General features: G+C 42.5%; 2 protein-coding genes across 5 annotated transcripts in view; both read left to right on the forward strand.

Annotated features, from left to right (window-relative positions):
• The window catches only part of CUBN (cubilin), a 140,592-nt gene extending 139,361 nt beyond the window's left edge, over window positions 1-1,231 (forward strand). The window contains exons 66-67 of the mRNA XM_068673837.1: window positions 262-497; window positions 910-1,231. Coding sequence (XP_068529938.1) covers window positions 262-497; window positions 910-1,017 — 344 coding nt within the window. The 3' untranslated portion in view covers window positions 1,018-1,231. The remainder of the gene's footprint in view (window positions 1-261; window positions 498-909) is intronic.
• A 2,811-nt stretch (window positions 1,232-4,042) lies between these two features.
• Window positions 4,043-13,709, forward strand: part of RSU1 (Ras suppressor protein 1) — a 96,375-nt gene continuing 86,708 nt past the window's right edge. The window contains exons 1-3 of one of the 4 annotated variants that reach the window (XM_068673841.1): window positions 4,043-4,184; window positions 7,130-7,241; window positions 12,297-12,347. In XM_068673841.1, coding sequence (XP_068529942.1) covers window positions 4,167-4,184; window positions 7,130-7,241; window positions 12,297-12,347 — 181 coding nt within the window. In that variant the 5' untranslated portion in view covers window positions 4,043-4,166. Of the gene's footprint in view, window positions 4,185-6,711; window positions 6,850-6,877; window positions 7,034-7,129; window positions 7,242-12,296; window positions 12,348-13,709 lie in introns of those variants that run through there. The other 3 variants (XM_068673839.1, XM_068673840.1, XM_068673842.1) reach the window with 3 other exon arrangements.

The raw sequence follows: 13,709 nt of genomic DNA on the forward strand, positions 1-13,709 counted from the left end.
AACTTACTGGAGTGAGCTTAAGACCAGCAGCAAAGCACTGCAGAGTAACCCTACAGTATGCCTGATGCCCATGCTATTCTTCTCAGGCTGCTGATGCTACAGCCTCAGTTTTGTCTCGTTGCAATAATGCTCTTATCCAAATGCATTGTTCCAGTCCACAGTGTCTCTCTGTATTTCAGTGCTGCTGCTAACACTGTACTACATTGTGTAGTATCTTGTAAAACTAAGTCTTCTAAGCTAATTAACTGTGTCCATTTCCAGGATGTGGAGGAACATTATACGGCAGCTCGGGCACGTTTGCTAGTCCCAGCTACCCTGCGACTTACCAGAACAACACTGACTGTGAGTGGGCCATTACTGCACCCAAGGGACGAATTGTCACAGTGAACTTTGATTTCATCAGCATCGATGACCCAGGGGATTGCAGTAACAACTATCTGATCCTTTACAATGGCCCAGATGCCAGCTATCCCCCCTCTGGGCCGTACTGTGGGATGGTATGTATTCCCTACTGTCTGTGACCCTGTAACTGGTTAAAATGAATCTTTACCGTGTCATAATTAAGATTGTTTCCCTGATTTTGGCATGAGTTCCATACAGACTAGTGGAAGTGAAAGTGTAAGGCTTCTGTGGCATCTTAGCTTTTCAATACAGACCTTACAGTGACATCTAGTGGGTGGTATCATCAAGCGCTTTTTTTCTCTGAATTTAGTTGCTGTGTTTGTGATTTAAATATTTTTAACACCCTATGGAAGAAATGCAACAGCAGTATCTAGCACAGACCTGAGGTCCCTTCCCCTCTCTGAGCGGATTTGTACCTCAGCTTTAACATTATAATTGTATTTTTCTCAGAATCGTGCTGTCAGATAAAGATATTTTTTTCTTTTTTCTTTTTGTCTTTAATTTTAGGATACAAACATTGCTCCATTCACTGCTACATCTCATCAAGTCTATATAAAATTTCATGCCGAATATGTGACTTTACCATCAGGATTCCAGCTGAGTTGGAGGAGCTAAGACGTCACATGAGAAATACTTCACCGTTCCTTGGTATACTGAGGACACTTTAGATCATAAAATATGTTTGAAATCCAGTTATGATAATTGCAACTGAAGTAAGGCCTTTTAAAGATTGCTGTAAGTACAGCTGTTACGAATTTTAAAGTTCTGTCCCAAAAATGTAATCTTTCGTTGTACTGTGAATAAATTATCTACCTAACTGTGAAAATGAGTTTTTGCCAGTTTTGAATCATATTTTTTTATTCTTCTATACTATTTCAAACGCTCTTGTAAACGTGTAAAAAGTTTTACAGTTAAGGTTAAAAAGTTAATTAGCCAGGATAAAACTTAAACACAAAATAGTCAACGTGAAATTGTTAAGAGGAGCTAAGATACAAGGTTGTCTTTAATTAGTTCTGCAGGGTAATGTGTTTTTGTCCCAAGCATCTTTATAAATCACAGAATTGTATAATCATTTAGGTTGGAAAGACCTTCAAGATCATCAAGTCCAACTGTGCTAGCTAAATGTCAGCTAGTTTTATTTGAACTAGAATAAAATACAGCCCCTGTCCTACAGCCATTTACACAGATAATTTCGTTGAAGAACTTTCTCTTATACTACTCACTGGGTGGAAGAACCTGGCTGAATAAAGTACTCAGGCATTCACTAAAGCTTAGCACAGCAAAGATGTGTTGTATTACTAAACCATAACCACATCGAGAAGTGATGTCAGAGCCTGTTCAATATGCACGCATCTCTGTGATTATATTTACAGAGTTCGATCTTTAAGCTTCCAAATCTCTTTTACAACTGAATTTATAAAAACTTGTGAGACTTTGAGCAACCATGTCGCCTTCCTAGACAACTTGTGGGCCACTTCCTAGACATTTATAAAACATATGACTTCAGAATAGGGCAAATATAAAAATACCGATTGACTTTTTACTAACATTATTGTGCCACTGCCCCAGCCTAACACACATCATATGTAACAAATGTTGTTGTTGGGGCGTATGGAGGACACTGGTTCACACAGTGAAATGAATCTCTTAAAATGATTGTTGCAATAAATGATGATAAGTGACATTGTAAGTGCTAATGGCAGTTCTAACAAAATCTCAGAATTCTTTGAAGATTTCCCAGTGAATGACAAAAAAAAAAGAAAAAAAGAAAAAAAAAGGCATAATTCCACAAACAAACAGGATTTCGTAATCGGAGAGAAGCTATTCTGGTTAAAATACAATCCAGAAAACACAAAACAGACAAGGGCAAAAAGGTAGATGACACAATATAAAATTCAAGACATTTAAAATTCAGGAATTATCTGATTATGTCGTAGAGAGACCTGGCCAAGCAGACTAGATATATGAAAGCATTTTAGAATCTTCCAAGTACTAAGAAAAATCTGGCTTAGGTACAGACAATATGCCTGCTAACATGCTAAAGTACAACTTGGAAAAAGGAGAAATATCTGTATTTCTATCAAACTAGGAGACAGATATGTCCTCCTGACCTGCAGGCAGAACAGGAAATTAATATGGGAAGACATAAAAGAACATGTAGTGGAATTAAACATTTTCACATTAGCAGCCAAAGAACTTTTGCTCAAGACTCCAAGCCAAACTGATTTCATGTTAGTAATCAAGGGACAATCCAAAATTTGACCCTAAATTTATTAAAAACAAAACAAAACAAAAACAAACAAATTAAAAAAAAAAAAAAAAGCATAAAAAGGATCGCAGGCAGTAAAGAAAATACTGTCGTCTAAAATGCCTGGAGATGAAGCTACAAAACAAGCTCTGAATACAGGAACTCATAAGACAATGCAGATACAGTCAATCACTGCTTCAGCTGTTTGCCTGCCGAGATCAGGAAGGAGTTTACTTCTCCTAGTGGATGGCAGCATCATGGGACTCCGTCTGCGTCCATCGTGGTTTTGACCTTCCTGTGAATCACCGTGGGGTTCATGCAGTTCGTGCAGGGCTGAGTCCCCTCAGAGCCTGGTTGCTGTCTCTTGCTGCTAGGTGGATGGTCACAGAAGCATCAGATTTTAGGCACAAATAGGCCTGGCAAGAACACTATTTTTTTTTTAATATTATTTAATTATTTCAGCAGCCTGCTGCTCAGCTCACCTGGAAGCCATAGCTGAACTGGAAGGGCATCTCTCACACCAACAGCTTCTGCTGCTGCCGGGCAGTGCTTTTCAGTGCATTCCCTTCCCTTACGGACAATCAGTTCTTAGGCTAAACCTTGGTCTTGCCAAGAGCACGGCAGAGCGTAAACTGAACAACACGATAGAAACCTGTACATGGTTGTGATGAATGAAGTTCATTAGTGGCTTATTGCAGCTGATAGCAGTCACACATCCTACAGTTTATTTGACACAAAACTTGTTTCCCCGAGGAGACCGCTGTCCCACAGGTCTGCCTGCCAAGGCTGGCCTCCCTGTTGACTCTGCACAATATTGAGATTTGATCTGCGTGAGGCCAGCTCTGGCAATGCAACCTTTGGCCTGAAGCTCCTCAGGGGCACTGCAGTTAAACTGACGAGTGTGTTGAAACCTGTTGTTCAAAAAGTTTGGTTTTGTGAAAAATCATGTTTTGTTTTAAAGCTGGTGAAATGCTTTCTGACAGTTTCTTGATACAGATAAATACTTGGCCTTGGTATGACTTTCAGTCATAATGACAAACAAATTTTATGGAATCATTGAACTTCTGCCGAAAAAAAGAATGAAGAACACGATGAATGAGAGGACAAGAAAATTGTAAGATTATTATTATTTTTTTTTAATCTGATAATAATTAGTGCTTGGTGCATCTTTAAACATTGCAACTACTCTAGATCTCTGCATAATTTTATTTACACGTGAGTAAAATGCACGAGGTTCTTTAGAGAAAATGAAAGTCCAGCAGAGAATTCACGTCCACAAAGACTGTTGAATGAAGCTTCTGGTACAAAGTTCAATTGATCTGGCCCAACTGACTCTCGCCAAAAATAGTCAAAGTCTAAAATTAGAGTAAATTATCAAACCCATTCTTTCAAAAAAAAACAGGAACAAAGTAACCCACTACTGTCCTCTAACATCTTATATGAGGAACCACGAGAGAAATACCATTGCAGAACTATTAAAGTGAAGGTCCTTAAAGGAGAGAGCTCTTGCTAAGCCATGTTTCTGTCTTGCAAGGTAAGAAGTCATTTAAAATGCTTTAAAACGAATGCATGGCAAAAGCAAACAACTGAACTTTTTTTTTTTTTTAAAAAAAAATCTTCTCCCCTAAATCTGTTATTTGTAGTGTATAGTTCAGAAGACAAAATCTGTGTTTTATTTAATAAGATTTATGGCTTTGTTTCACAATACTGCCAGGAATGTCTTTGCTTTTATGTCTTTGCATGTTGCTGTCTATTTTATAGATCAAGCAATGGCTGTGAATACCACGTCTGCCTTTTAATACCTGCATGGTTACAAACCTCTCCGCTGTAAATGACACAGCACAGATAATGAACGAGCATTTTCTATTTCCAGAGCGTGCATTTTTTTAACTGATGTGTAAATCTTCTGGATGTTACCATATCTATTTATTCTTCCATAAAGACATTCTTTAGGAGGCAGTAATATATGAATGGCAAAAAGACTATGATTTGAAGAATGAGCACTAAAATGTCCATAACAGTATTTTTGAATTGCCCTTCTCATGTGGTGGGGCTATTCTTTATACACAGTAAATGAGAAGTAATAACAGAATGAGATTGTTAGGGCTACAGTTACTTGAATTAAAGGAGAGAGAAGATGTACAGCTACAATGCTAGAAAATATGGTGCTGGTCAATTTAAAACATTCGCCAATTGTAGTTACATTTACAAAGTATTTTGGCTAAAAAACAGTTTTCAGTTGGCTCATAAAGTAAAGGAGGAGGTGTCTCCGTTTACCACAGTAACTCAAGATAAGCATCCTGGGCACCAGAATTGAGATATTTCTTGTAATTATTTTTCTGTCAGCTGCCAAACTAAAACCACAGAATTATTTGGCAGTTCTGATTAAAAGGAAACGTAGTAAGAATTAATAGCATTGACTACTGTACAAAATAACAATAGCAACAATAAGGATTGCTAACAAATAAATGCTTAAAATTAAAATATCCGATAATAAAAATAGAGGCCAAATTCTAGAAGTCTGATTTTATAAGGCAAAATTCAGCAAATAAATAGTGTGCCAGTTATCACACCTAATTATTCTAATTTTGGTGGATAATTTTCTACCAGCAGTGCCTAGCAATATACAACTGTTTTTGCCGATGCACATTGATGTTGTTTTGACTACACGCTACCCTTGCATTAAAAGTGACTGCTACAACAGGTGGTTTTTATTTGGAGGGAAAAAAAAAAGAAAAAAGAGTATTTATTTATCTATTTATTTATGTTTTACTGGATAGCACAGTGAGACACAAATAAGGTCACACTGGAGAAGCCTGCACTGTGAGCCCAACATTTGGGAAGGTCTCCAGCTGGCCAGCCTGTAGCTAGGGATACTTGGGTTTGGGGGGCTTAAAGGAAGAATTGGATATGCTCAGGTGCCGAGGAAAAGAGAGGAGATGGAGGGTTACTGTAGGGGCACAGGTCCTCTTCAGGAAATTAGCCTTCATCATTACTACTCCTAATGGGAGAACCTGAAAATTAAGCTTTCAAGATCAGGGAATGGCCAGACACTTGGCCAGCATGTCATGCATACTTACTTTCCACTTCTTCTCATCCAATTGGTATGTAGTGCTTCATGAGCAGCTGAAAATCTTTAAAATGAAGGCTGGAAAGCATCACCTCTTTGTCAAATCCAGTGCAGCCCTCACTGGGGTATGCATGCATTAGCGTGTTTGCTCATTTGGGAGGTTTGCTGAAGCAGTCACCAAAGCAGACCCAACGATGAGAGTGAAACATGAACTGTTTGCAAAGAAGACGGTAATGAAATTACTGGGACAAAGAAAAAGAAAGCAGTCCTGACAAAAGCCAGTAAGGGAAATACGTTTATTAAAGAGGGAGTAATTAAATACTCCTACCATAGGGATTGAACGTGGACATTCAGGGCACGTGGAATGTAACATGTGGTTGTTTTATCACTGCATATGTGGGGCAGCAGAAGCCAGGTGAGCTGGTGAGCCATAAAGACACAGCCTGCAAGCACCTTGTCACAGGGGCTTGCTCTGTTCGTTGGGGTAGGGAAACTAGGGTGTTATTTTACAGACGATGAATCTGGATAAGCCTTTGCTACTAAATGAAGCCTGACTGTCCTTTATGAAGGAAGAACAGTAAATATGCTGGCAGCTAACTCTCTGAGGCAACTGACTGGCGGCTATCAGGCGCTTGGTTACATGCGGAAGTGGTGCAGGTTCTCGTCCTGCAGATGAACATTGCTGGCTTGTACATCACCGTGACTGATGTGCTGCCGAGTGATCTAGATAAAGGGAAGCTCCTCCAGCTGTGTTTTGTCGGGCAGACCTGAGAGCAGCCTGTAACTTCAGGGAAGGGCTGGAGGCAGCGAGAGCCACTTAGAGGCTACTGCAAATTAAATCATTTCTAAAAAAGGAAACACTGACGCTACCCCCACAGCAATGCCAGGCCAGCGTTTGCTGGTTACGGCACCTGCCCTTTTACACCCTGGTTTCGGTGAACATCACTTTTAATAACTCTTCCAGTGGATGTTATTTGTAACAACCCCGCCGCCCTGTGCAGGACGCCCCCGGCCAGGGGCTGCCGGCGCCAAGATGGCTCCGCCCTGAGGCGCGCCCCGCGGCTCCTTCCCCTCCGCGAAATGGCGGCGGTCGGGGTGCCCCCGTTAACATCCCTGAGGCGCTGCCCAGGTGCTGAGGCTGAGCAAGGGCCCCTCGCAAGCCTTCCTCACACCCTCCTCCTCTTCCTCTTCTTCTTCTTCCTCCTCCTCACCCCCCTCCCCTTCCGGCCGGGCGGGGCCGGGCTCGGCAGCAGGGCTGGGACCGGGACCGGGAGCAGGACGGGGACCAGGAGCGGGGGGAGCCGGGCAGCGCCGTGAGTGGCCGCGGGGGCTGGGCAGGGAGGGTCGGGGGGCGGCCGGGCTGTGTGTGGGAACCATCCGGAGCCTGACGGTGTTCGCGTCCCGCCCAGGCCATGTCCAAGTCGCTGAAGAAGATGGTGGAGGAGAGCCGGGAGAAGAACCAGCCCGAGGTGGACATGTGCGACCGCGGCGTCTCCAACATGCTGGACGTGCCCGGGCTCTGTACGTACAGCGGCGCCGCTGCCTTATTTGTACCGCGCGGCCGGGCCCCGGCACCCGCTTGGTTAATGCCAAAGGCGCTTCTGAGCGTGTAGGGCAGGCACGGCCAGGCCAGCAGGATGGTCCCTGCTGCTCTCAGTTGCTAATGTGGCATCTGAGCCTTGCTTGGCAGAGAGTTTATTGCATGAAGTGTGGGCTCGGGGTGCCCGAACTTAAATCTGTTAAATGATGCGTGCGCCTGGCTTGGTTTGTTTTAGCATGGGGGCTGGGGACTTGTCCACCCTGAGATCAAACTGAGGGGAGGGGAAATGATGGCTGCTTTCTGTCCAGGTAGTCCAGACCTTGCTTTTTCAGTGACTCTGTGCTCTGGCTGAACTGTAAGGGTTTATTTTTGGTGTGCTTTTCTTATTTCTGTCGAGGTGTTTGCCTGGGGAAGGAATAACTTCCTCCAAGTATGCTTTTAAAGAAGTAGTGTGTAGGCATTGCGACTTATGGCTTGTAGGTGATGGTTTGAGGTGTGGAAGCGGTTTGTTTCCTGGCCCTGCCACCTGGCTCCTAAGGGGTGAGCTTCTCTGGTAGAGCAGTGTCTGGGCTCCTTGGGCTCTCTGAACTGGCAGGGAAGTTCAATGGGTCTGGGCCAGCACCTCTCCTATTACGGGTGCTGAATCTCTTTCTAGCACAGAGTTACAGCTCGCTGCTTCAGAAACTGATTTTTCCACGACATACAAATAAGAATAGTGATTTGTACCCAGTGAATGGCCTTTCCTAGCATCTTGTCTTTAATGAAAGCCCCTTGTAGACGTTTAGAGATGATTCTAACATTAGGTTAGCATCAGAGAGAGCATTTCAGTGGTGTTTCCTCTCTTTTTAGCAATTTGAGGTTTAAGGACTTACTAGACTGGAAGATATTCCTGAGTTATGTTCAATAGCAGCTGGTAGGGATTTTGTGTCATGAAATTACTTCACTGTAGTCAGTCCTGCCTCACCACCCCAAGTCGACACTGATTTTCTTCAAGTAAGCTGCTCTCTGTAGTCTTGGTTGCTTTAAAAGAGAAGTGCCAAGCCTTGTCCCACTGCACATTTGAGTGCTCACAGCAGAGTGCTCAGTGAACTTGTGTTTAAACTTCCTTATTTCACGTAAAGTAGATGCAGTCACACAGCGACTGGGAAGTAGCACTACTCTGGGTGCAAATCCTATTCCTTCAGGTACGGATCTATTCTTGTCATGTGTGTATAAAAACCAAAAATCTTCAGGGAGTATAGAAAATTGATGTCATGCTGGGGAGGGAGAAGAAGAAGGGAAGAGGACTAAATGCAATGGCTTGGGTAGGACTCCTCTGGCTTTTCTGGCTCTTCTTCCTAGGCTAGTGACTGACTTGCTCCAATACAGAGCAGCCACTTTTTTTTTTTTTTTTTGGCCTTAACTCCCACCCTTTGGGAAGAAAATTGCAGGTCAGACAAAATCAAGCATTTGCTTCTGTCAAATGTCGGTGTGTTGTTTTTTTTTTCCCAATTCAAGAGGAAATACTTCTCCTGTGTGGATGGAGATTGACACTCAGTGTTTTAAACTAGCTTAGACCTCTGCATCTCTTCCCGTTTTTATCTTTAGTAAAGGGAATGTTGAGTTGTCAGCTCATTTATATGTTATCATTCAGATTCACAAAGTTACGTTCAGTGGTCCCTGAACAGCTGCTCACTCAGGAGTTCATTAATGCCATTACAGGTCATGACATCTGTTTTTGGAGTATTCTTCAAATCCAGGCATTTCAGTGTTTTCTCCTAGTTGTAATTGAAGTACAAGTTGGAATCGTGCTGCAGGCCTTCAGAGCGAGCATCTGGACTTTCCAGACTTTCAGAAATGTAAGCGAGAAATCTCTTTTCAAAGATGCAGCAGAGTAGTTCTGTAGGAAAGAGAGTTCACCTGAGATGTAAAGTGTCCCTTGACCTAGGTGTTCTGTAATTTTCATTCATCATCCTAATGCAGGTGAAACAGTTTTAAACTTTAAAGGCTTTTTATTATTCTGGTATGCAATAAAACAAGTGTTGTGGCCATTAACACATTTATACTATGTTTGTGCATCCATGAATAGTTTTAACACATCTTGCCTTGTGAAAACATTCGTTTTCTTTTTTTAATTCTCTGTTATGGAGTGAGTAGATTGTATTTGTTTATGAAACACTCAGATATCGACAGGTAGAGACAAAGGGGGTTAGCAGATGTCCTGTAAGGTGAATAACCTGATTAAGCAGGCAGGATATGATGCATCTTTTGCCTGGCTATGGCACTTATTGTTGGGACTTCAAGCAGTCATCTTGAATTAGGGAATTGTTCTCGTTGCAAGGAGCAGTCTCTAATCTCTGATTTATTTATTTTTAAGTGGTGGATGTGGGGAAGCTATGAATTATTTTGCTCAAATAACTCGGGACATCTGCTGCTCTGTAGCCTGGCTGCTAGGGAAGGAATATTGGACGAAATCCTATTTACTCTGTAAGTGTTAATTTGTTCTCATTATTCCATCTGTAAGCTATTCATATTTCACATAAAGTATGCACGTACGTGATGGAATTAATATGGCTGGAATGTTTTACCAAAAAGTTCGTGTTGATAGAATTGTTCACTCCTAAAATAACCAGGGCCCAGGAGATGGAGTGGCAGGCTGCTTGCAGGTTGTTCAGTACAAAGCTGTAGTGCTCCTTCTGTGTTAACTTCCTCCAGTGCGAGAGGCAGCATCTTATCTTCATCCAGCAAGGTCTCTGGAGTCTTCCTGTTGTGTTTTTTTTCTTCCTTTAAAAAAAAAAAAAAAAGAAGTCAAGACTTGTCATCTAAATATTTCATGGAAAGGCAGCTTGCGGTGCATGGAAGCAGCATATGAAAAAGCTGGATGCTAGGACAACAAGATCAGAGCTCAGATGTTCTTTTCCCACCCATTCCATTTTGAAGCAATGGTGGGATTGGGACCATGACAGGAATTTGTAACTACAATGTGTGTAAATTGCCCTGGCAAATGTTAATATCCTCACCCTCGAACTTCTGTGGGAATGTGTGATGTGTTTTTGAAATCAAATTAATTCATCCCCTGTTATGTCAGCACGGCCTCTGAGGGGTGCCTCCTTCAAAGACCTGGTTCTTAGCGTTTCCAGCGGTGTTGTACGGAAGTTACAGAAAAAGTGCAAAGGTTCTCTTGGAATTACCTGCTCTGGCAGCTTGTTTTGACTTTCCAGTCTGTAAGTGCCATTCAGTCTGCCTGTTGCAGATTTCTGCCAAGCAGCAGAGGAGCAGAGCTCCCACCTGCTCGGAGTTCTTGTCCTTTGTGCTTGTGATGAGGTGCTGGCTTTCTAGTGTGGAGCTGAGGTGCTGATAATTGTCCTATTCAGCCACTGCAGTTTAACTCTTCTCAGCTTTAAAAAAAAATAATAAATCTTAAAGTGGGAGCAACTTTGCACAGTATCAAAAAAGAAAGAAATAAAAGGATTCCTTTTGAAAAAGCAGATTACACCAAATCTTCACTTTCCAAAGCTTTTGTCATGAGGAGGGCGAAGGAGCAAACATTTCAGCATCCCCAATCTTCAGAGCAAAGCTGGAAAGCCATCTGGTGGTGCTGGGGCCAGCAGTGTGAGCCCTGCTCTTTCAGTGCTCCACACTTCAGCCTTCAAAGCAGTGTTTATGGTGTCCGTACTGTTCAGGCAGGTAGGTGCAGTGTTGGTGAGTTGATGAAGTCAAGTATGAGGATACAGATTAGCCGGGGTACTCTGTTACCCCACATCTGGCTCTGATCTAGGTCAGGTCGGTCGGTGTGGAGCTGGAGGTGTTCGGCTGAAGCACTCTGCATCTCAGGAGGCTGACAGAGATCTTGCCCCAGTAATGACTGTGTCCTTACTGTTCAGGTCTGGATGTTCAGGGCCCGTGAAACGTTGGCTTTCAGTAGTTGTCACAGCTATTACAATTCCCAAACCAAAAGAAAGAAATGCTGCAGAAGCAGTACTTAAACATTTGCTCACAAGCTCGTAACCGCCTCCAGCATTTCAATTATTTTTTTGTAAATTGACCTGGTCAGCTGTAGGTCTACAGTCAGTAGTTTAAGGAGCAGCTTAGATGCTGATGCTGAAGTGCCCTTCATGTTTTAAAGCTGAGTGTTCTTTGAGGCTACTGTACTTGGCTGCCCTATAGTGCTGGTTCTTATACGGTGTTCTTACAGACTTCCTATGGGCTGCTTTCTGTCCTACTGCGTGACCTCTTTGAGGCACTACTTAGAGAGTGCTTGTATTTAAAGAGATATTGAGGGTGGATGCACTGTTTTCCTTTCTGCTCCCTGCCTTTCCTTCCTCCACAACCTGCACAGGGAACTGTGGCAATGCATTTTTTTTTTTTTCCCAATGATCTTTCAGTTCTGTTTCTGCCTTTGAGTGACTGCATTAGTTCTGCTATGGGCTTACATTTGCCTGTGTTAGTGATGCTTAATGCTTCTGGGAATTGCTGAGAGGTGCAGCACTACAGCTCTCCTTAGGGAGAACTTCCAGGCTGCTCAGGAGGGGCAGCCCTGTCGTTACTAGAGCTTTTTTAGAGACTGCGCTGGAAGTAAGGAAGAAGGTGTAGGGGAGGAAAAAAAAACTTTTTTTTCTAGTTCAAAGCACATCAGACTTTTTGCAGGGAGAGGGAAGATGTTTAACAATGTCTTCAAGGTGTGGGTTTCTCCTCTGGCTATTTAGCATGTTGTTCTGGCCTGGTGATGTTGATTGTGGGCTGTAGAGCCTCTAGTGGAAAAAGCAGCAGGGTTGTGGGAATGGCAGTAGGCAAGAACAAACACAGGTGAGGGTGTGTAGTGGGGAATACCAGACTGTAGCTGCCCCAGCCCCATACTCACTGCTCAGTAAGTAGGAGTACAAGGGGCTGGGATCAATCAGATCATTCAGGCAATTTCAGTAAATATCTGGAGCTTGTCTTGATATTCGTAATAGTGCCTATGATCTGGGGTTACTAGAGTAGGAGAATAACATGTTTTTTAGCTGGAATGGGCCATTGCTGTTTGTAAACTAACTTCTTTCTCTCTTCATTTACAGTTACCTTGTCTCATATCACACAGCTGGTTCTCAGTCACAACAAGCTTACCAGTAAGTATACTCTGCTTTTCTGACTTCGCTGCAGGCTGTTAGGCAGCATTTAGAAGCTGCCACTACTGGTGTGTTTTTATAGAGCACAGCAGCACTGCTAAGAGGGTGAGGTTCTTGAAGTGTTTTACCTAAATAAAATAAGATTGAGGATGTGAATTAGCAGGTATGTTCAACGTGCCTTTCTAACGTCAATACAGATCAGCCGTGTACCAGAAGATCGGTGATTTTCAGTCACGTTACCAGCTAAGTCAAAAAATCCATTCGCTGCCACACTTTTCAAGTTTTACCAACTTTTTTTGAACTGCAGTTCCTATTTGAGTAGAAGGATAATTAAGAAGCAAGTGAAAGCAAACTACAGCTCAGCTGCATTGTGTCTATAACCAAATGCACGTGAGGAAGGCCAACTGAGTGTGAGCTTTAGGCATGAAAGTCAAGTGTTCCGCTGTTGGCAACAAAAAAAAACAAAACAACATCTTTTGAGTGTAAACTGTCTCTTGGCTGTACTGCACACAGCTTCAGTTACTACATTCTGGATACTTCAGTTATCACTTTCCATAGTAAAGGCGTCTCAGCTGAGGTGTTGGTGAATATCGTATCATGAGAGAGAGGTGATGTGAGACTGAACTTAATGGAGAGGGATATCAGCCAGCCTCTTGTGAGGCAAAATTAAATTATTTCTTTGTCGGAGCAAGCTTCAGGCTTACCTGTTTGTGTGTTGTGCAAACATTCCTACTTCTTGACTGTTAAATACAAGAGTGAGGTTCATATAGACCCTGCTACTGTGTATCTTGTAAAGAGAAGAGAAGTTCTCTTTTTTTGATGTTCTGTTTGTCCATGTCTGTTCTCTGCACATATCAGTGGATGTCAATCTCAACCACTCCTCTGCTTTTTGGAACTGATTTATTTATGAGTGCATGAAGTGGGGAAGGGAGTGGAACTGCCAAAGAGCGTTTGGGGAGAAGACCGGGCAGTTCTGTAGCACGCACCAGCCTATGCTCTGCGTAAGTTTTACAGGTTGAGAGTGGGGTGTAAAAAGGTAAAACAAACCCATCAAGTTCTAATCCATTTGCTGCATGAACTGTAAGATTGTGTGTGTTACTTAAAACATGTGTTAATATGAAAATCTAGCTTAAGGTTTTGAACATTTTCAGAGGATTAAGCATGAAGAAAGTAAAAATATTCTTAGGTTCTACCACATGAACGCTAATTCTTTGGCTGCAGCGAATTGGTCATTAATGCATAGCTTAAAGGGTTTGAAGTAGTACTACAAAATAGGTAAAATTATGGGCAGTGAATGAGTGGCTGTGAGAAATACGAAGTAGTTACTCCAGGCCCTATTCCTGACTGTATAGTGTCCTCTAG

This window comes from Anas acuta, chromosome 2, assembly GCF_963932015.1.
Source record: "Anas acuta chromosome 2, bAnaAcu1.1, whole genome shotgun sequence".
NCBI lineage: Eukaryota > Metazoa > Chordata > Aves > Anseriformes > Anatidae > Anas > Anas acuta.